General features: G+C 40.8%; 1 protein-coding gene across 3 annotated transcripts in view; it reads right to left on the minus strand.

The window, feature by feature from the left end:
* LOC122557725 (alpha-1,6-mannosyl-glycoprotein 4-beta-N-acetylglucosaminyltransferase-like) overlaps positions 1–24,117 on the minus strand; it is a 41,531-nt gene continuing 17,414 nt past the window's right edge. Inside the window, exons 1-4 of one of the 3 annotated variants that reach the window (XM_087996406.1) lie at positions 23,876–23,967; positions 19,978–20,125; positions 4,478–4,625; positions 1–3,281 (exon numbers count right to left, since the gene is read on the minus strand). In XM_087996406.1, coding sequence (XP_087852532.1) covers positions 2,131–3,281; positions 4,478–4,625; positions 19,978–20,109 — 1,431 coding nt within the window. In that variant the 5' untranslated portion in view covers positions 20,110–20,125; positions 23,876–23,967 and the 3' untranslated portion in view covers positions 1–2,130. Of the gene's footprint in view, positions 3,282–4,477; positions 4,626–19,956; positions 20,126–23,875; positions 23,968–24,117 lie in introns of those variants that run through there. The other 2 variants (XM_087996404.1, XM_087996405.1) reach the window with 2 other exon arrangements.

Genomic DNA, 24,117 nt, shown 5'->3' on the forward strand with positions numbered 1-24,117 from the left:
AAAGTTTAGAAAGAACTTTCAGAGGTGGAACACTTCCAAACAACTGAAGCACTTTTGGATATTAAAGATTTTAATATAAAGATCACGTGTTGTCAGTGGTAGAGCTGGGGTCAATTGGCAATTTCAAAACTGGATAGATTTTGTGGTGATGAGGTTAAGAGAGACGGTGGAGGCCAAGTGAGCTAAGATACAGATCAGATGCAATGTAATTTATGGTAAATTAAGCTCCTGGTGCTGAATGCCTCCTCCTGTTCTATAGCTTACACAACTTATAACATTCACAAGGCAGCAGTCAACACATGAATGTTTTCTTTGACCAAGTAAATAGGAAAAGTCCTACCAGACTGAAGGGTTGCTCTTTCAGCAGGGAGAGGGAGACAATTGGTGTTGGTTTAACCTGAGGATCACCAAACTTCAGGTGAGGGGAAGAGGTTGAGAAACAGAGGTTTTAGGGGATATCAGCCGAATGCTAGCAATGGGTTGAATCAAAGGGTCTGTTTCTGTGCTGCACATTCTAAGACTCTCAGAGGCCTTCATGATAACCTCAGCCACTATTAGTGTGATTCTGCATTGCCATCCATCTAGCTGGGAACAGCATGGGTTCAATTCCCTTATATGATTTGACCATAATCTTCTAGCTATCCACTCCCATTTTTCAATCAGTAACTCTGTCAGAAATCCCTCAGTGCCACTTCACCAACCAAATGAAATTATCTACTTAACCTTGTGAAATGTTTGATGATTTTGAACTAAATTGTTTACAGGTTTCTAAAGATCCATGCAAATTTTAGAATCATCCATTAAAGAACATTCCTCTTTGTTGACTCTTCATTAAAATGCAAATCACCAAAAATATGACAAAATCCAGAAATCACAATCAAAATAACATAGCATTCAGGAGTACTGATTTATTACATCCATTTTAAAGTCTCATTTGAGAAAAAATGGAAGAATATACTTTGTGCCAACACAAAGTGCTTTACAAATAATTAACATTTTTTGAAGTGTAATTGCTAGAAAATGTAGGAAATCTGTGCACAATCACTTCCCCAAAATAGCAAAGTGAAACCTATCAGTTAATGTTCATTGATTAACATTGATAATCAATAAAAACCAATGTTGATTGAAGGATAGGTATTAGCCAGGACACGGGGGACAACTGCCCTGTTCTTCTTTGAAATAGTGGCCATGGAATCTTTTATATTTACCGGAGAGGATTTTTCCTTTCACTACTACATTGATGTATTAGCTGTTTTTTTTTGTGCTTAAGATTCGAGTTAGACATGAACCACAATGTTTTCATGCCTGGACCAAAGTGGTACTACTGAGTCAGTTAGTGTAGAGAGTCAGTAGAAATGACTAAATATTGTCACTGCCATAAGTCATCATTCTCATCATAATTCTTAGAAGCTATAATAACATTATAAAAGGGTTCTTTATACAGAAAAGAAAGAAAAGCAAGTATGCTCTTCCTGCACAATAAAATGCGTTTGCTGCCATTTTATTTGCTGGCTTATGCTGTCCTCTGGTGGAACATTAACAGAATTGCAAAACATTTCTGTTTTTACTGATCAGTTACAATTACCAAAAAACATGTCAGATTTTTTAAATGATTTGGATATATAGGTTCTTCTGTACTGTAGAAGAATGGATGTAAAAGTTTTATTAAAACTAAAGATGTTTCATGCACACTTGCCATTCATCCCAGTATACCAGTACTGGGGCTGTTTGGTAGAACAATTCAAACGAATCTATTTGCTCTGCATTTCATCCTCTTCCCCCCCCACAAAGTTCTGTATCTTCTAGTAACTGTGTTACTAGTGGCTTGGGATCTTTTGTGTGCAACTGAGATGGCAGACGGGGTCCTCACTTTAGTTCAAAAGATAGCACCTCTAAGCCTGCAGCACTCCCTCGGTCCTGCACAGGAGTATCCACCTGGATTACGAGATCACATCTCTGGAGTTAGACTTGAACCCAGACTGAGACTTGGATTCTCAGGTATCAGTGTTATCCAACAAGACCCAACATTACAGGAAAGGCCAGCCTGTCCTTGAAAGTGAAACTGCAGCATCACAACCTCTTGGGCAGTGCATGATAAGGCAGAAAGATCTCAAAGAGAGGGGACGAACATTATTTCTCCTTTTCAATCCAAATATTCACCTCAGAAATGATGAGCCAATCTGTCTGATCCTCTGTCACCAGCACTCGAATACATTTCATTGGCTCAGAGATGTGGTTTGTAACATTTTCCATTTCAAACTTGCCTGCATTGAATGTGCCAAGTTGATGGTATGTTTTGCAGCTCTGATGACCATTTTCTGTTGTCTTGTCTCTTCCCACTTGCAGGATCCCAGAATGGAGAATATCCCCCTTGTGTTCAGGAGATCCAGTCCAAACACAGATTTTAGTGATCTTGACTGGGTGTTCAAGCACAACTAGAAAGTAGTTTCCTTCCTTAAGGGACTTACCCCAGAACTGACCAACTCCAAATTCGTAAGCTTTGGCAGGCAAATGCTGCTCATAAACTGGGATATCAGTGAATACCAATGCAGGGGGGTTGTCAGGCAAACTGCCCATATGCTCCTGAAACTCATCATCCTTCAGCTTGTTGTGCATGTCTTGAAATGATGAGTAAGTGCCCATGTGCTGGAAAAGGGATGGCTTGAACCTCATCTCATTGGGTTGGGCCTTGGACCTGTGGAAGAGCTCTAACAGCCAATCACAAGGCATTTCATCGTAGAACATCAGCAGGAACCTGGCCAGCTTGGGGAGATCGACGCTGTGGTAGAGTTTCCCGATGTAACCCAACTTTGAGAAGGTTAGTGTTGCCCACGATGAGCCCTTACTCAAGGTAATAAACCTCTTTATGGAGGAAAGGAAGTTTTTAGCACAAAAAACATCATCCTCTAGCATTAAATAGTATTCGGATAGGTCAGCACAGAAGTTGACCAGGAAAGCATAGTCCACATTCTGCTTTGACCTGAACTGGACTCTTTTCTGAGGGTCATTGTAATTTCTCTTGAGACCCTCTAGTGTTGGGTAAATATGCTTTGGACACTGAATGACAAGTAGATGGCCTGCACTGATATGTGATGTAAACTTGGCTTTGACCTCTGCAGCAGTCTTTAAATTCCAGGACATGTCAAAATCAGCAAGGTAAATCACCACCACCATCTGTTCCAGCTCTTCATAGCTAGACTTCACAAAAATGGACTGAAGTGTGTCCATCAAGTAGTTTTCTCTCACTCGTTTGACCGATGAGATCCCTATTGACAAGTATTCTTGAGAGACCAAAACAAAATTACAAAATTTTAGATTTTAACATAAACACTCTTGCTTAGAAACTGAAGAAAGAGCACGCATTTTGACAGAATGCACTGGGAGCATAATAGGATTTAATGGAGCTCATTGTTATTAATGTGTAAATCACCCAACAGCCTCAGACAAGGAAGAGGTATTTCAGGACTGGAACGTGTGTTCAGGGAGACAGGGCTGAATGGATTATGCACAAGTTATGGTACTGCAGTGAGGAGGTAATGATGGAGTTGAAGAGTCCTATTGAAATTGAAATATGAACTATATTTCACTTTTCACAGCTGCTGTCTGACCTGTTGAGTTTTCCAACATATTCTACTTCATCTCATATATGGTGGTCTCATGGCTATAATACTAAACTAAAAATATAGAGAACATGCACTCACATCCCACTGTGGGTCATTAGAGAATGTGAAATAAAAAGCTGGATCAATAAAATGATGATGAAGCTGTTGGATTGTTGTAGATATCCAAATAGTTCGATAATATTCTTTAGGGAAGGAGTCCTTACATGGTCTCAGGCTAAATGTCATTTCAGTCCCCCACCAATGTAATTGGCTCTTCAATGGCCAAGTGAAACATTGGATATTATTGCAGATAAACAATTAAATACTTGCCTGTTAGGTGTTGTCAATATCATGAGAAAGAATAACCTTTCAAAAATATAGAGCTGTGGAGAAGCAATGGTGGTATTCCTATGTCTGAGCCAGGCGGCCTCCATTCAAGTTCCACCTGCTCCAGAGGAGTATAATGACACCTCTGAACAGGTTAACTGAAAAATATCTAACCTTTCAAAACAAAGGGAAGGGACATGGTTTGGAGGGAAAGTACCTTAATTTTAATCCTTTGGAAGACAGGAAATAAATGGTTGGTAGATAGGTAATGGTCAAAGTTTGGGTGAAGATTTGTAGCTCGGGTGCTCGTTGTTGTGGTTCTGTTCGCCGAGCTGGAAATTTTTGTTGCAAACGTTTCGTCCCCTGTCTGGGTGACATCCTCAGTGTCCTTCATGTTTTGGACAATGCACTTAAAGATGCTGGTGGTAGAGGATGGAATTGATTGGAGGGGCCTGACCTGTATTCCTATTGTCTATTATCTTAAATAATATCCACAAAGTAACTGATTAAAAGAAATAAAATTTCTCACAAAAGTTCACTATACTTACTTCTACTCTTAGGAGCATTCCCTGCTAAATAAATGTAAGAAATATTCAATGGATGGGAAAATGTGATCTCTGCTGGTGAATTCTGCCATCGTTGTTTGCATATTTTCCCCAGTTCTCCACTGTTATTTTTTTCATTCCAAGCGATGTTCTGAAATCAAGGATTGTAATATCAGTGGAAATGCCTTTATTCAGGAACTACAAAGATTAAGAAAAACAACTTGCCAAGAACAAAATGGAGTACTGTGGCACTATATAAAAAGAAAGAACTTGTAAATCCATAATATTTGTGACTGCCTCGTGCTGTCCCAGAGTATCTACAGACGGTGAACGTTTTGAACTGTAGTTTCCATTGGACCCTTGAAAATGCAGCAGCTAATCAGTGTACAGGAAGCTCCCACAAAGAGAAATGTGATAAAGACCAGAGAGTCAGTTTTTGTGATGTTATTTGAGGGGAAAACATGGCCAAGTTAATGGGGAGAATTCCCCTATATTTCTTTGAATTGGTGGCGGTGGGCTCTTTTATGTCCACTTATTCCAACCTAAAAGAAACATTACCAATTCATTGCATTAATTACTGTTGTGGCTAGGAACTTTATATCAGCAGAGGTGTGTGTATATTGCTGGGCTGCACTTTTGTTTTATTTACATATGACCACACGTGAGAAGCTGGAATAAACCACCCCACCCCTTGAGCTTGCTCCGCTATTTGTCAAGATCATGGCTGATCCGGTTACGCCACATTCCTCCCTAATCCTGATTAGTCTTTTCATCCACTTGATTATCAAGAATCTATCTATCTATCATTGCCTTAAAAATATTTCGCTTCCGTTACCTTTTGAGGGTGAACTTGCAAAGACTTATGACCCTCTGTGGAAAAAGTTATCTTTTTCTTCGTCTTGAATGGGTGACTTCTTGTTTTGAAAGAGTAATCCCTAGGACTAGGTGGCACTACTAAAAGGGAACATCATTTCCACGTGCAACCTTTCAAGGGCTACTCCGCCCTTTTTTAATGGAAAAGTACCCAAAAACACTATATACAATTAACAATTTTAAAGGTCTTCTCAAACAGCCAAAAAAAAGCTATATCTTTTACAAATACTTAACCCTAGTGAATTATTATCATTGTTACAAAAGCTTTAAAATTTCTTATTCAAGAGATGAGGGTCATAAGCACAGTCAACTCTCTGTGCGTTCACCAGATGTGATTCTCTATCTGAGACACACAAGGCGCAGGGTAACTAACTGACATTTCTCACTGAATCCAAGACAGCTTAAAACTTCTTTTCAGTCTGATGGCCTGAAAACTTCTACAGACTATTTTTTAAAAATTGTCATTCAGCTGGAATGAATCTTCTGAACTGCTAGGCATGTATCATGGCCATCTATCTCTGTATTTTGTAAAAGTTTCACTCAGTAAGCATTTTCCAACTATCTTCACAGATAGCTGGCTAATCATTTAACTTAAATCACATGTTTTGTTGGAAAGCTATTTTAAACTTTCCATTCGAAAAAAGTTTCTTGACATCTTTTAAAATAAATATCAACCATGCAGGATTAGAACCAATAAGCCATTTTAACACTGCTTTAGAACAGAGTTCCCAAACAATATACAGTTTCATCACCTGCACACTAACCTTTTGGGATTCATGCATTAGGACACCCAGATCCCTTTGCATCTCAAAACTGCAATCTCTCACTGGAGAGATTTAGATGAGATGATACTTTTTTTTATTCTTCCTGTCAAAATGAACAATTTCACATTTTCCCTTATTTTACTCTATTTGCCAGATCTTTGCCCACTCACCTGACATATCCAAATCTTTTTGGAGCATCCTCAGCTTCTTTTTAAAACTCAGTTTCTGACCTTTGTGTTGTCTTTGGTTCTCTTCATCCAATAATTTATAAGAAGAGTAAGAAATTGAAGCTGTGATCCTCGTGACACACCATCGCTTGTTATATTTTGCCAACCAGAAAATGACACATTTGTTGACTCTTTCCTGTCATCTAGCTGATCTTCTATCTTTGCCAATATGATACCTCTAACGCCATGAGCCTTTCGCTTTCGCAGTAACCGTTGAATTGGCACTTTCTCATGTGAATAATGGAAGTCTAAGTATAGTGGCTTCATTTCAACCACAGCACACATTTACTGCCTCAAAGAACACTCCCACAAGTAGCTACTTGCTTTCTTTTCATCTGTTCCCAAACCACTTCGAGAGCATGGTTACCTGAGTTTCTGCAATTGTTTCTGTTTTGTGACTGCCATCATGAAGTAAAGAGTCACCCTCCCTCCAACTTTTCTGGCTTTCTGTTCTTCTTAAATAACATGTCCCTCCAGTATTCAGGCCCTAAGTTATGTCATCCTGTATCCAAGCCTCTGTATTGGCAATCAAATTGTACTTCTGTTTGTGCTCTCAGTTCATCTGTTCTGTTCTTGAATGCTGTGCATATTGGGAGATAGATCCTAAGATTTTGTCCTCATTTTTGTAACCTCTATCCTTCTCTGTCTTATCTGACATTGACTTTGCTAATACCATGAATCCACTTCAAATGTACATCCCTAAATATGAAATATTTTGGGATATATTGAGGTTGTAAAGGGTGCTATTTTAGAAACTAAAAGCAAAAGAACCATGAATGCTGGAAATCAGGAATACAAACAAATTGCTGGAAAAACTCAGCAGATCTGACAGCATCTGTGGAGAGAAGCAGAATTAACTTTTAAGGTTCAATGACCCTTCTTCAGAACAGAGAACTATGTAGAAATACTAGTTTGTCTTTCCTTTTAGTCTTTTCAGACAGAACCCAAAGCATATGAGCAGATCATTTAACTAGCCTGTTCTAATGTTTTTACACCAAATGGATCTTCTTCCACTCTACTTTTTCAAATGCTATTAGAATATCCCTGGGTGCACGCATATCTAACTTCAACTTAAATGGATCAGTGCCCTTCATCTTAATATCCATGTGTGGCAAGTTCCGTATTCTAAATTCTGTGTTGGTGGAGCCTTCGTAAACTAATTATAGTTTTGTTTTAGTGTCTTTCATATATATTACTTTTAATTTTGGAATCCCCTACTTGTGAAAACATTTAGGTCTACCCTCTCAAACATCTTTACAATCTGAAAAGGACTTGCCTGGTCACCTTCAGAAATTCATGCATGTGAACCTCTGCTTGTGTACATCCTCAAAGTTGTATCATTGAACCTGGGCTATGTCTCCACATTTATAGATTCCTAGAGATGTACAGCATGGAAACAGACCCTTCGGTCCAACACGTCCATGCCGACCAAATATCCCAACCCAATCTAGTCCCACCTGTCAGCACCCGGCCCATAGCCCTCCAAACCCTTCCTATTCATATACCCATCCAAATGCCTCTTAAATGTTGCAATTGTAACAGCCTCCACCACTTCCTCTGGCAGCTCATTCCATACCTGTACCACCCTCTGGTGTGAAAAAGTTGCCCCTTAGGCCCCTTTTATATCTTTCCCCTCTCACCCTAAAGGTGGGTGGCACAGTGGTTAGCAGTGCTGCCTCACAGCACCAGAGACCCGGGTTCAAATCCCACCTTGGGCAACTGTCTACGAGGAGTTTGCACATTCTCCCCGTGTTTGCGTGGGTTTCCTCCCACAGTCTAAAGATGTGTAAGTTAGGTTAATTAGCCATGCTAAATTGTCCATAGTGTTAGGTGAAGGGGTAAATGTAAGGGAACGGGTCTGGGTGGGTTGGTCTTCGGAGAGTTGGTGTGGACTTGTTGGGCCGAAGGGCGTTTCCACACTTTAAATAATCTAATCTATGCCCTCTAGTTCTGGACTATCCAACCCCAGGGAAAAGACTTTGTCTATTTACCCTATCCATGCCCCTCATCATTTTGTAAACCTCTATAAAGGTCACCCCTCAGCCTCTGACGCTCCAGGGAACACAGCCCCAGCCTGTTCAGCCTCTCCCTATAGCTCCAACCCTGACAACATCCTTGTAAATCTTTTCTGAAACCTTTCAAGTTTCACAACATCTTTCCAATAGGAAGGAGACCAGAATTGCATGCAATATTCCAACAGTGGCCTAACCAACGTCCTGTACATCCGCAACATGACCTCCCAACTCCTGTACTCAATACTCCGACCAAAAAGGAAAGCACACCAAACGCCTTCTTCACTATCCTATTTCCCTGTGACTCCACTTTCAAGGAGCTATGAACCTGCACTCCAAAGTCTTTGTTCAGCAACACCCCCTAGGACTTTACCATTAAGTGTATACGTCCTAAGATTTGCTTTCCCAAAATGCAGCACCTCACATTTATCTGAATTAAACTCCATCTGCCACTTGTCTGCCGATTGGCCCATCTGATCAGGATCCCATTGTAATCTGAGGTAACCTTCTTCGCTTAAATTTAGGGATGCACAAGAGGCTATAAATGGAGGAGTGCAGAGAACTGGAGGAGATTACAGAGCCAACCTACATTTAGAAACACTGATATAATATGTTATAATATCACATGGATACCAGAAAAATGGTGTACTTACAGACAGATAGATAGCATCACAACATATGATGTTCCAGTATTAAGGTCTTCACTTCACCTTCAATAATATGCAGTGCAATGGAATCTTCGCAATGTGTAACCACTGCAGTTAGTATGTATGTTCTTAAAGTCATGTAATGTAGTCAAACATAAGTAATCATAGAACTCTAACTGTAAATCTGAGACCACACAACAGAGTAAATAGATTGTGCGGTTAATAGGCATTAAGACATCTGTCTTAACAAAACCCAGTCTTCTTGGTATCTGTCATATGGGTTAACACTTAGGGAAATACTCGGACTATATCATACTGACAGTACTATTCAACCCAATAAGTGGCAGTAAGTGGGCAATAAAACCCAGTGGCTGCACATTGCTGTAAAGGTGACAGTGTAATGGCAGTTCCGAAGAGTTCATTTATAAACATCCCTCACCTTCTACCTGAGTTCAGAACAATCAAACCCAAGTGTTACATTCTGTACGGAAACACTGCAACCTCAAGACAGGCAGAACATCTTATGAGAACACTTTTTATTTAAAAGGATCAGGAAGCCAAAATATATGGATTGCAAGAGGCCTGGTACAGCTCAATCTGGCAAAACAATCAGAGGATGAAGTACACAGGAAAACTCCTGTGTTATTTCAGCATTACTTGTGCCTGTGCATCACTGATTTTGTGGCAACAGCATAAAAGCACTGAAAAAAAAACACGTATGACTTTCCTGGCCACCAATGGGCATTGCTCAACTATTTTTTAAACGAGTAACTTTTAAAGTAGCACCAATAACAAAGAGACCAAAAGAGAGAAATCAACAGCAAAAAGAAAGAAAAGCACTATACTGCAACACAGATCATATTTACACTGTCATTTTTAAACAGCATAAAGCTGCACATTAAAGATAGAAGGCAAAATCTAAACATGGATTGCAACTCCATTGACATTCTGTCAGAATTCAGTTATTTAAAGAAAAAATAAATCACTATTTCATCGATCAATATGTAGTTGATAAAAAAATGACAGGTGACTGTCTGTTAGAGTTTGCACGTTCTCCCTGTGTCTGCATGGGTTTTCTTCTGTTAGTCTGGTTTCCTCCCACAGTCCAAAGATGTGCAGGTTAGGGTGAACTGGCCATGTTAAATTGCCCATAGTGTTCAGGGATGTGTAGCAATAGTCAGGAGTAATAGGGTAGGGGAATGGGTCTGCATGGGTTACTCTTCGGAGAGTCAGTGTGGACTTGTTGGGCCGAAGGGCTTGTTTCCACACTGTAGGGAAGCTATAAATTCTACAAAATGTCTTTTGCATTTTCAAATGATGAGTTAGAAAGAATAAAATCCTTTGGCAGTTGCAATGAAGACCATAAAGATCATTACAAAATATTCCAGTTTTGGAAAAATTAGTTTAAGCTTTAAGTGAACTTCAGGATTCACAGGTTAGAGTTAATTCATCTCCAAACAACCAAAATGAAACATTCGAACAGTTCATGTAGAATTGACCATTGTTTCTACACCCATTAATGTCATTCTCTAAGGCACGTCAGGACAAATCAAAAGAAGATACCATTAACACATTGCGAGAAGGATGCAAGTGTGAAGCAATTGTCTTGAAACTGAACGGTCAAAATCCTGGAATTTCCTCCCTAATGGCATTGTGTGTCTACCTAAAGCAGGTGGACTGCAGCAGTTCAAGAAGGCAGCTCACCACCACCTTCTCAAGGGCAACTTGGAACGGGCAATAAATGCTGGTCAGCCTGCGATGCTCACCTCCAACAAATGAATTAATAAATAAACAAGCAAATAAGTAAAGCCCTGCCATCCCCAGAGTCATGGATTAGTGGTGCTGGAAGAGCACAGCAGTTCAGGCAGCATCCAAGGAGCTTTGAGCAAAAGCCCTTCATCAGCCCTTCAAAAGCCCTGAAGGGCTTTTGCCTGAAACGTTGATTTCGAATCTCCTTGGATACTGCCTGAACTGCTGTGCTCTTCCAGCATCACTAATCCAGAATCTGGTTTCCAGGATCTGCAGTCATTGTTTTTACCATCCCCAGAGTCATACCAAATGATAAGGTTTTTTTGAAAGGTACCGCAATTTACCTGACTTTCAGACCAAGGTTGATAGAAAGGTGGGCCAGGTTTCTGCACTAAACAAAAATTATGTATTATGAGTAATTAGGTAATAGTTAAACAGATTTAATCCACTAGAATATAACACTATTACCTAAAACTCTAATCTCCTGACAAACGTTTCCTCACACACACTCAAAAATAGACAAAGAAATTTGGAAAATAGCTTACTGACTAATGTAGAAAAAAAACTGGAAAGCCAGGACTTGGTTTCCCAATTCCGACATTAAGATTATCTGACTTTGGCGAACCTTGGTGTTCAGCTGTCTCTCTCTCTCTGGAAGGTGCAGATCCAGGGACTTTTTGAAAAGCTTTAGGGTCTCTGCCTCCACCACTAATTCAGGCAGCAAATTCCAGACACCCAGCACCCTCTGTAAAACCATTTTTCCTTACGGCCCGTCTCATCCTCCTGCCTCTTAACTCAAATCTGCAATCCCTGACTTTGAACTCTCTGCCAAGGGAAACAAGCTCCTCCTGTCTACTCTACCTTACCCCCTCACAATTTTGTATACTTCAATTACCTCACCCTCTGCCTTCTCTGTTCCAAGGAAAACAGCCCTAATCTCCCCAGAACTCCAATTCTCCAACCCTGGCAACATTCTAATAAACCTTCTCTGCACTCTCTCTCCAGAGCAAGTACGTCCTTGTAATGTGGTGACCTGAACTGCACATAATACTTCACTTGGCCTCACCAGTGTCTATACAGTTTCATTATTATATTCTCCATTTTGGTATTCTATACCTCTACCAATGAAGGAGACCATTCCACATGCCTTCTTTACAACCTTATCTACCCATACTGCTACCTTTAGGGACCTGTACATTTGCACGCCAAGATTTCTCACTTCATCTACACCTCTTGGTATATTCCCATTTGTTGCATATTCTCTTTTACTGTTTGACCTCCGGAAATGCATTATTTCACAGTGACCAAAGGTTGAACACCACCTGTCACTTCCGTGCCCACTCCATCAATTCATATGTATCATTTTGGAGTTTATGACTATCATCTACTCTACCCACTACACAACCAATTTTTGTGGAGTCCACAAATTTCCCATTGGGTGTGCCCCACTTTCAAGTCCAAATCATGAATGTATAAAACAAACAGCAGGGGTCCCAAAGCTGAACCCTGTGGAACATCAATTGAAACAGCTTTCCATTCACATGGGTAGCTATAGCTCATTATCCTTTGTTTGCTGTTACTGAGCCAACTTTGGATCCAATTCAACACATCACCCTATACCCAAAGGCCTTTTATATTTTTGACCAGTCTGCCTCTGCCTTAGCTAATGCCTTACCAAGCCACAGCTGAGAATTAGGGCCAGACAGTTAAGGGGAGATATTAAGCCACAAAGGGCAGTAGATGTTTGCAACTCTCTTAACTAAGTTCTAGACATGACATTCTAACTAAGCAGCAGCATGTTACTTCTGGTGGGTGGTACGATAGAAAACCCCATTTAATGAGGTCTGATCTTCAGTTAATAAGATCATTAATAAGCAATAATCCTCCTTACCAGACAACGTACTGTAACCTAGTGAGAATTTCATGTCAACATGCAGGCCTTAGTTAAAAGATTCATTGAGTTGATTACAACATTGAGAACAGCCTTGCTGGATTTCTCGCATGATCCTGAATCCCACTAAGAATAAAGACACAGAGGTGGATGCATCAAAATTGAGCTAGAAGATGGTCTTCACATCATTTATTGTGATCACGGCTGAACAGAGCAGATTCAGTAAGCTATGCTTGATGCTGACCAGCTCAAAAAGCTCTTCACTGGCGGGTGGCCTGAACACATTCAGCAGGTCCCTGAGCAAGCATGCACTTCCTGTTTATTAAGAGATAAATAAGACTCTAGGAATGTGATTTTCAAAGGCAAAGTTTGTGATTATTCCGCAAGCTCTACTTCAAGACATTCTAGACTATGTACATGGAGGAAACATGGACACAGAAAAAAAAAAAATCAATAGATTGGCATGTGAATTAAACTATTGGCATGGCATCAATAAGGACATTGATCAACTGATCAAGTCATTAAAAAACATGTCAACCTCATCAACAATCAAGAGAACCTCTTCCTGTTCTACACAAAATTCCTTCTTAACCTCATCTTAGCCAGTGTGCAGTTCAATGGAATTCATATAAAGTATAGTCATTACAATTAACAATATGCAGTGTTACAGTCATATAATGTGGATGCAACATCAGTAAGCACAGAACACAGACTAATCTGCATCTCGGAGTTTATGAAAGTGTAAACAGTTAGTGTGATTAAGAACAACAGAGTACCTCTGTGTGCAGGATTGTGAGTAATATTTTCCATGTCTAACATAAACTCCCGTTCTGGTGACTGACTATTTCACTGACTATTCTATGTGACAAAACAAAGATACCACTAGTGCAATGTTTGCTGACACATTAACTACCACATCCAGGATGTTTGGTGTTCCACAATGAATTATGTCCAACACAATCTGTGCCCTTCCAAGACGTGAAGAAAGTTGTGTCCAATTCATTACCTCTTCTCCTCATTAACCTCAGCCTAACAGTCTCAGAGAATGCACTGTTCTTTTGTTAAAATCCATGATAATTAAGTGTAAGGTGAGTTGCCAAGATTTTTGGATAGCGTGATATATCCACATGCTACTCCTCCAGGCTGTGGTTCGCTCTCACCATCATCTCTCATGTTTGGGAGACAGGTCCACACATTGCCTTGCTCCCACACACTCACTAGCCAAGCACATGTGCACAATGTATTGTTGGAAAGAATGGTGAAAATAGCACAACAGCATGATCAATGTCTATGCAGGCATTGTATTAGGACTGAAGGCAGCGTTTGAGATCTCTGTATGAATACATGAGTTTGTAGCATTCTATATCATCGTGTCCTACATAGGTCACGTAACATTGTAAAAAGCAATTGTTAAATTCTGCACCATATCCAAGCTGTACGTAATCAATCACTAACCACAAAGGACAACTCTAATTCTGAAGCTATAATGCCAGACAACATCGATGACAAATGATAATCATCTATCTGTGATGTCAAACAGTACAGAGTGAAGGCACACAGCCAAGTTGTGATAATAGTAAACAGACTAGATCCTGTCGTGTTGTGCATACACCAAAGCTTTATCTTAATGAGTACAGATAATATACCTTTGTTCATCCTTGTAAAAGTTTATTGGAAAAGGACTCCCTTTGTTGAAAGGAGAAACAGGGGACTTTGTATCATTGGATTGAACCCAGAAAGGTAGTATAACTTTAAGACAGTTATATGACACCACAACATTGGATATTCCAAGGGTCCCTGACTTGTGGCCTCATATACTTACGAACAAGATCCCATACTACTATTAATTTCAAGGATCTGACATGCAAATATTCACTCATACTAGACAAATTAATCAGGCTAAAAGCAAATAAGCCCACTGACCCTGATGAACTGAATCCTAGGAACCCAAAATAAGTATCTAGAAAGATAATGGATACATCAGTTGTAATTTTCCAAAAAATCTTTGGATTTTAGACCAGTGGGGTTCCGCAAGGATCAATGCTGGGACTATAACTGTAATCAGTATATATTAATGATTTGGTGGAAGGAAGTGAATACAGACAACACAAAAACAGGTGGAAAGGCAGTTTGTGAGATGGATGCAGACAGTTTACAGAGAGATACGGTTAGGTTTAGTAGGTGGTTAAGAAGGTGCTAAATGGAGGATAATGTGGGAAAATATAAAATTGCTCATTTTAGGAAGGGGGAGCAAAAGAACAATATTATTTAAATGGAGAAAAAAACTTCAGAAAGCAGCAATTCAAAGTGACTTTGGGTTCCTTCTTCATTGTGATTGTAATGAGGTCAGCCAGCTGGACTCCATAGAATATGAGATCCTTGATTGGGGATTTTGGGGCAGCACAGTGGCTCAGTGGTTGGTGCTGTGAGGCAGCAGTGCTAGAGTCCCAGGTTCAATTCCAGCCTTGGGCGACTGTCTGTGTGGAGTTTGCACATTCTCCCCCTGTCTGTGTGGGTTTCCTCCGGGTGCTCCGGTTTCCTCCACAGTCCAAAGATGTGCGGTCAGGTGAATTGGCCAAGCTACATTGCACATAGTGTTAGCTGCATTAGTTAGAGTGAAATGGATCTGGGTGGGTTACTCTTTGGAGGGTTGGTGTGAACATATTGGGCCGAAGGGCCTGTTTCCAAGCTGTAGGGAATCTAATCTCATCTAATCTTAATCTGGTCCAATCAGGGAGCACTTGATGATAGATAAAAAGGGGGGTTCACCATGGGTGCTGGGGGGAAAAAATAAGCACTACTGTAGTTAGGCGGTAGTGTAGGGGTTTAAAAAAAATAAACAGGAGATGTCCCTACCCTCCCCTTCACTGTTTGATCACACAGCATTGCCCTTTAAAAAAAATAAAAAATAAATAGAGGAGTTTCAGAGATACTGCCATTCTGAAGAATGCTGTACTAAAGTCAAGGATTGTTTATGTGTAGATAAAGGTTGACTTGATGACTTGATACTGGGTACTCTGGAGTTATTTCAGGTATGAAACACAGAAAGCTAGCACACAGGTGCAACAGATAATTAGGAAAGCTAATGGAATGTTGGGCCTTATTTTTAAAGGGGGTTAGAGTGCAAGAATGGAGAATTCTTAGTGCAACTCTACAAGGTGCTGGTGAGACCCCATCTGAAGCACAATGTGCAGTTTTGACCCCTTAACTAAGAAAATATATTATTTCATTGGAAGCAGCTCAGAGAATGCTCACTGGAATGATCCCTGGTGTGGAGGGGATGTCTCATGAGCAAAAGTTACACAGGCTGGGGCTCTACTCACTGTAATTTAGGAGATTGAGAGGTTATCTCTCCAAAACATTTGGGATTTTGAAGGGGCTTGTCAGGGTAAATACCGAGAGGATGTTTCGCCTCATTGGAAAGTCTAGGATCAGACAGCATACTCTCAGAAATAAGGGGCGCCAATTTAAGAATGAGATGAGGAGACTTTTCTTCTTTGAGGGTTGTGAATCCTTGGAACTCCTTACCACAGAGAGTTGTGGGGGCATAATCCTACTTAAGACTGAGATGTTCAAATTTTTGTTCAATAGGGGGATCAAGGGTTAGGAATTGGCTTAGCTCAGTTGGTTGGGTTGTTGGTTTACAGAGAAGTATGATGCCAACAGTGTGGGTTCAATTCCCATTGCTGATTTGAGGTTACAATGAAGGACTCTCCTTTTCAACCTCGACCCTCACCTGAGGTCTGGTGGCCCTCAGGTTAAATCACCACCAGTTGCTTCTCTCAAATGAGAGCAGTCCCTGTGGTCTGGTAAGACTATAGTGATGCAATAAGGGTTATGAGGAAAGGGCAGGAAAGCAGATTTAAGGAGTGTAGGATCAGTCATAATCCTACTGAATGATGAAGCAGGTTTAATGGGCTGAACAGCACACACCATTTCTTAATTCTTATGGTCTTACTTACACAGGGTTATTTTATATTGGATTGCATGGTGATCTGACTTGCGGGCAAATCAACATACAAATGTACTCAGGAACCAATCCATTCAGAACCCAGGAACTGCCTGTAAAGATCTGAGCCTCAACTTCACCAGGATGCAATTCAATGGAGTCAGTATAAAGAGTAATCATTACAGTCAACAATGTGCAGCGTTACAGTCATGTAATGCAGATGTACCATCAGTAAGCACAGAACATGTCTAAATCCAGGAGTTTGTGAAAGTGTAAATAGTTAGTGTGATTAAGAAACTTGAAGGCATCCATCTCAACAAAACCCCAGTCTATATCGTATACAATACATGGGCTAGCAAAGACGGAAGCACACAGATGATATCATACTGGCAATGATGCTTGACCCAAGAAATCACATCATAGTGGAAAGAATTCAGAGAATGGACACAAACATTATTAGGATTATTATTAAATGTTGTCATTGGTCACTGGTGCAACCTCATCTCAGATGCTTCTCCTTTATTGATTCTGCTTCGATCAATGATTTTGCAGAATTCTACACGCTAAAAACCCTGTTCAAAACAAAAAATATGTTTACTGATTCTTTTACCTTTTAACCTATGAAACGTCTCTATTCTCAAGAAAAAACCCAAGTTCTCCTTATCACTAAAACCTCTCATCCTTGATGTCATCTTCATAAATCTCAGCAGTGCTGTTGCCGTGGCTATCATATTTTTTCTATTACAATCTGTTGTGAAGGTGAAGCGGCTCATAACTTAGCACACAAAATGGATTCACACTAAATACAATGGTTATAGGGTTTCAGTTTTGGGTGCAATTAATGGAATTGACAATGGCCCATTATTATCAGACAACCTATAGTGTACAAGTCCAATTTGCCTAATCTCTCTTCATAGGACCAGTCCCAGACACCAGTCTGGTAAACGGTCATTGCACTCCCTCTATGATAATAATGTCTTTCCTGAGATAAGAGACTTAAGTTGTACACACGGTATTACAGGTGTGGTCTAATCAAACTCCTAACGAATTGAAGCATTGTCTTTACTACTCGTGTATTCATATCCTCTTGCAATAAAGGTTTGCGTTTCATTAGCCTTACGAAAAGCTTGCTACACCTGTATATTAACCTTCCTTTACTTTTTGAGAAAGACATGTGGGTCCCCTTGTACATCTACACTTGACTGATTAGCAAGGTTAGATCTTATGGAAGACAGGGAGAACTAGCCATTTGGGTACAGAACTGGTTCAAAGCTAGAAGACAGAGGGTGGTGGTGGAGGGTTGTTTTTCGGACTGGAGGCCTGTAACCAGTGGAATGCCACAAGGATCGGTGTTGGGTCCACTACTTTTCATCATTTATATAAATGATTTGGATGCGAGCATAAGAGGTAGAGTTAGTAAGTTTGCAGATGACACCAAAATTGGAGGTGTAGTGGACAGTGAAGAGGGTTACCTCAGATTACAACAGGATCTAGACCAGATGGGCCAATGGGCTGAGAAGTGGCAGATGGAGTTTAATTCAGATAAATGCGAGGTGCTGCATTTTGGGAAAGCAAATCTTAGCAGCACTTATACACTTAATGGTAAGGTCCTAGGGAGTGTTGCTGAACAGAAAGACCTTGGAGTGCAGGTTCATAGCTCCTTGAAAGTGGAGTTGCAGGTAGATAGGATAGTGAAGAAGGCGTTTGGTATGCTTTCCTTTATTGGTCAGAGTATTGAGTACAGGAGTTGGGAGGTTATGTTGCAGCTGTACAGGACATTGGTTAGGCCACTGTTGGAATATTGCGTGCAATTCTGGTCTCCTTCCTATCAGAAAGATGTTGTGAAACTTGAAAGGGTTCAGAAAAGATTTACAAGGATGCTGCCAGGGTTGGAGGATTTGAGCTACAGGGAGAGGCTGAACAGGCTGGGGCTGTTTTCCCTGGAGTGTCGTAGGCTGAGGGGTGACCTTATAGAGGTTTACAAAATTATGAGGGGCATGGATAGGATAAATAGACAAAGTGTATGGAATGAGCTGCTAAAGGATGTGGTGGAGGCTGGTACAATTGTAACATTTAAGAGGCATTTGGATGGGTATATGAATAGGAAGGGTTTGGAGGGATATGAGCCAGGTGCTAGCAGGTGGGACTAGATTGGGTTGGGATATCTGGTCGGCATGGACAGTTTGGACCGAAGGGTCTGTTTCCATGCTGTACATCTCTATGCTCTATGTTATAGCATATGGATGTCTCTTTTCTCTGTATTTAAAAATATTCCTGCACACATTTGGAAAAACTATCCTGGAAACACTTTAATGCAGCTGGCAACTTGTTTATTGACTAAAGTTAGCATTCTTGACAAAGGTCTGGAATCCATCAAACAAAAATAAAGACCTGTGGATGCTGGAAATCAGAAACAAAAACAGAAATTGCTGGGAAAACTCAATAGGTCTGGCAGCATCTGTGAGGAGTTAGCAGAGTTAACATTTCTGGTCCAATTATGAAGAAGGGTCACTGGACCCGAAACATTAATTCTTCTTTCTCCCGTCAGATGCTGTCAGACCCACTCTTTTCCAGAAGTTTCTGTTTTTGTTACCATCGCCTGAGTAATTTGATTTGAAGTCACTGAGAGTGACATTTAAAAAGAGAATTTTGTTAAACCATCAAAACATTTAGTAGATGTACCCCAGTTAGCTGGCCGAGCCAGCGATGCCCATGGCCCATGTCCCATGTGAATGACAAAAGACTTCAAATAGTGATTAAATGGTACTTATTTTTTAAAAACTTGCATGTTTTCAGCACTATTGACAACCTCAGGTGTCTCAACAGGTTTTGCAACTTATAACAGTAGTCACTGCTGTAATGTAGCATCAGGGTTAGACTGTTATATTAGACAACTTGTACACACTAAGCTCCCACAAACAGCAATGCTAAAATGACCCAGCAATTTGTATTTGGAGAGTGAATGATTAAGCGTTGAATGCTGATCAGGACATCAGGGGATAACTCCCGGGTTCTTTAAACTGGCGACATAAAATCTTTCAGACACAGGCAGGGAGTCAGTTTAACAGCTCATCCAAAAGATAGCAGCTCGATTTCCAGTTCAAGTTTCTGTAGTAGCACTTGAAGACACAGTTTTCTGACTCAACAGCAAGAGTGCTACCCACGGAGCCATGACTGATAAATGCAATCTTGATCTCTCTCAACCCATAATTACAATTTAGTTAAACACAATGCACTGACTCATCGTTCTCTTTTCACATACCAACAGACCCATTGTGCATTTTCACCAATGCTTGTGTCAATTTCAGATCGCACCTCCCTATTTTAGTTCTTTCCGAAGTGCACCGCACTAGCTCTTCTATTGCGTTACCTTGATATTCTCTTGTCTTACCCCGAGGCTGACTGCTGTCTCGATTTTGCTAATGTCCATTCCGTTATAGAGGATTAAGATGACCATCAGGAATAGGATGAGCCAACACAAATTCCGGCATCGAATGCATCGAGGGAACAGTCTACACTTCATTATGCCTCTTAGTCCCCTAAAACGTATACACAAGCACAGAAATATTTAAAAAAGAGCAAAATGTGCATTTCTACAGCGCCTATCACATCCTCAGGAAGTACCAAAGTGCTCTACAAACAATGAAATGCTTCTGAAATGTAGTCAGTGACACAGTTTGATAATGAGCAGACAACCTGTTTTCGTGATGTTGTTTGTGAGGTAAACACAGACCTGTATAACCCTGTGAAACTGTTGCAGAAACTATTCCAGTGCTGTCCTGCTCAGTCTCCCATAAGATAAGTGGGAAAACTGAGGACTTGGAAGCTTTTAAAGAGCAACAGAGGATTACTAAGAAGGAAATACGCAGAGGAAAAATGAGGTACGTAGGTAAACTGGCCAAGAATATTAAGGAGGATAGTAAAAGCTTTTTTAGGTATGTGCAAGGCAAAAAAATGGTTAGGACAAAAATTGGGCCCTTGAAGACAGAAACAGGGGAATATATTACTAGGAACAAAGAAATGGCAGAGGAATTAAATGGGTACTTCAGATTTGTGTTCACTTGGGAAGACACAAGCAATCTCCCTGAGGTAACAGTGGCTGAAGGACCTGAACTGAAGGGAATTTATATTTGCCAGGATTTGGTGTTGGAGAAGCTGTTAGGTCTGAAGGTTGATAAATCCCCGGGGCCTGATGGTCTGCATCCCAGGGTACTGAAGGAGGTGGCTCGGGAAATCGTGGATGCGTTGGTGATTATTTTCCAGAGTTCAATAGATTCGGGGTCGGTTCCTGAGGATTGGAGGGTGGCTAATGTTATACCACTTTTTAAGAAAGGTGGGCGAGAGAAAGCAGGTAATTATAGAGCAGTTAGTCTGACCTCCGTGGTGGGAAAGATGCTGGAGTCTATTATAAAGGATGAAATTACTGCACATCTGGATAGTAGTAACAGGATAGGACAGAGTCAGCATGGATTTATGAAGGGGAAATCATGCTTGACTAATCTTCTGGAATTTTTTGAGGATGTAACTATGAAGTTGGACGAGGGAAATCCAGTAGATGTAGTGTACCTGGACTTTCAGAAAGCTTTTGATAAAGTCCCACACAGGAGGTTAGTGAGTAAAATTAGGGTGCATGGTATTGGGGGCAAAGTACTAGATTGGATTGAAAATTGGTTGGCTAATAGGAAACAAAGGGTAGTGATAAACGGCTCCATTTCAGAATGGCAGGCAGTGACCAGTGGGGTACCGCAGGGATCCGTGCTGGGACCACAGCTTTTTACAATATATGTTAATGATATAGAAGATGGTATCAGCAATAACATTAGCAAATTTGCTGATGATACAAAGCTGGGTGGCAGGGTGAAAAGTGATGAGGATGTTAGGAGATTACAGGGTGACCTGGACAAGTTGGGCGAGTGGGCAGATGCAGTTTAATGTGGATAAATGTACGGTTATCCACTTTGGTAGCAAGAACAGGAAGGCAGACTACTACCTCAATGGAATCAATTTATGTAAAGGGGCAGTACAGAGAGATCTGGGTGTTCTTGTACACCAGTCAATGAAGGCAAGCATGCAGGTACAGCAGGTAGTGAAGAAGGCTAATAGCATGCTGGCCTTCATAACAAGAGGAATTGAGTATAGAAGCAAAGAGGTTCTTCTGCAGCTGTACAGGGCCCTGGTGAGACCACACCTGGAGTACTGTGTGCAGTTCTGGTCTCCAAATTTGAGAAAAGACATTCTGGCTATTGAGTGCAGCGTAGGTTCACGAGGTCAATTCCTGGAATGGCAGGATTACCTTACACTGAAAGACTGAAGCGACTGGGCTTGTATACCCTTGGGTTTCGAAGATTGAGAGGGGATCTGATTGAGACGTATAAGATTATGAAAGGATTGGACACTCTGGCAGTAGGAAACATATTTCCACTGATGGGTGAGTGCCGAACCAGAGGACACAGTTTAAAAATACGGGGTAGACCATTTAGGACAGAGCTCAGGAGAAACTTCTTCACCCAGAGAGTGGTGGCTGTGTGGAATGCTCTGCCACAGGGGGCAGTGGAGGCCCACTCTCTGGATTCATTTAAGAAGGAGTTGGATAGAGCTCTCAAAGATAGTGGAATCAAGGGTTATGGAGATAAGGCAGGAACAGGATACTGATTAGGAATGATCAGCCATGATTATATTGAATAGCGGTGCAGGCTCGAAGGGCTGAATGGCCTACTCCTGCACCTATTGTCTATTGTCTATTCAATAAACAATAGTCATTCATCCTCTACAGAGACTCAAGTTAGCCCAAACACCCCCGTCCTCTTCCTGGTCTACACCAGCTCTTGGTCCTACAATACTTTAAATGTACAATTCATGGTTTTGTGATCAAACTCTCCATGGCTTCATCTCTCCCTAACTTTGGTAAGCATTTATCATATATCCCAATGTAACCCCTCTGGCCTTACAACCTTTTGGGGTCTCAATTTTCCTTCAATTCTCACATCTTATGAATTTTTTTCTTTATTCATTCATGGGATATGGGCATCGCTGGCTGGCCCAGCATTTATTGCCCATCCCTTGTCGTCCTTGTGAAGGTGGTGATGAGCTGTCTTCTGAAAGCACTGCAAACTATTTGTTGTCGGTAGGCCCACAATGTCTTCAGGAAGGTATGCATCTGCTACCCATGTTCTTCTAGGTGACAATGACTCTGTGTTATCTCAGGCAGCTTGGAGAATTTCTGCAGTGCATCTTCTAAGTAGTCCCTGCTGCTGCCACTGCATGTCGGTGGTGGAGGGACTTAATGTTTGCAGATGTGGCACCAATCAGGTGGGCTGCTTTATCCTGATGTCATTGAGCTTCTTGAGTGTTGTTGGGGCTGCACTCACCCAGGCAAGTGGGGAGTATTCCATCACACTCCTGACTGGAGTCTTGTAGATGGCAGACAGACTTTAGGAGATCAGGAGATGAATCCCTCACCGTAGAATGCCTAATCTCTGACCTGCTCTTGTAGCCATGAGATTCATTTGGCTAGTCTAGCTCAGTTTCTGGTGAATGACAACCTCCAAAAGATTGACAGCAATGATAATGCCACAGAATGCCAAGGTGTGATGGTTAGATTCTCTCTTATTGGAGTTAGTCATTACCTAGCATTTGTGGGGTTTGAATGTCACTTGCCATTTGTCAGCCCAAAGGTCCAGGTCCAGGTCCAGGTCTTGCTGTAATAATAACAATCCTTCTACAATGTGTAGTCATTGCTGGAAAGACCAGCATTTGTTACAGATACCTAAAGGTTTTTGAGATGATGATGAGCTGCCTTGTCATTATTTCATTGCTACTTGTTGGGACTAGCTATGTGCAAATTGGCTGTTAATTCCTTGGGGTGTTTAGAGGTTTGAAAGGTCTAAATAAATGTAAGTCATTTTGTTTATTTAGTTCCTCCCGTCTTCCACCCGACTACAGATCTACCCCTCCTCTCTTACTCCTGTCTCTGTAATTATTGAAAACCTCTTCCATCTCTAACATTTCCAGTTCTGAAATTCAGCTGTTAATATTTCAGATTTCCAACATATACAGTATTTTACTTTTATTTCATTCATTTACAGTTTGTTCATTTACAGAGAAATTATGCAAATTGTCAAATATGCAAAACCAACTGTGACCAGCAGTATATACTATTTACAAGATGCGCTGCAGAAATTCACCAATGACAGCACCTTCCAAACACACAATCACTTCCATCTAGAAAGGCAAGGGCAACAGATATGTGAAAATACCATCATCTGCAAATTCCCCTCCAAGCCACTCACCGTTCTGAATTGGAAATATATCACTGTTCCTCATTGTCGTTGAATCAAAATCCTGGAATTCCGTCTCTAATGGCATTATGGGTCAACCTACAGTAAATGGATTACAGTGGTTCAGGAAGGCAGCTCACCATCACCTTCTCAAGGGCAACTAGGGATGGACTATAAAAACTGGCCAATCAGCAACACCCGCGTCCCATGTGAATAACAAAAGACTACAAATAGTAGTTCAATGGTACTTTTTT

The sequence above is a fragment of the Chiloscyllium plagiosum genome, unplaced genomic scaffold (genome assembly GCF_037043375.1).
Source record: "Chiloscyllium plagiosum isolate Xiang-an unplaced genomic scaffold, Cpla_swu_hap1 HiC_scaffold_18, whole genome shotgun sequence".
Taxonomy (NCBI): domain Eukaryota; kingdom Metazoa; phylum Chordata; class Chondrichthyes; order Orectolobiformes; family Hemiscylliidae; genus Chiloscyllium; species Chiloscyllium plagiosum.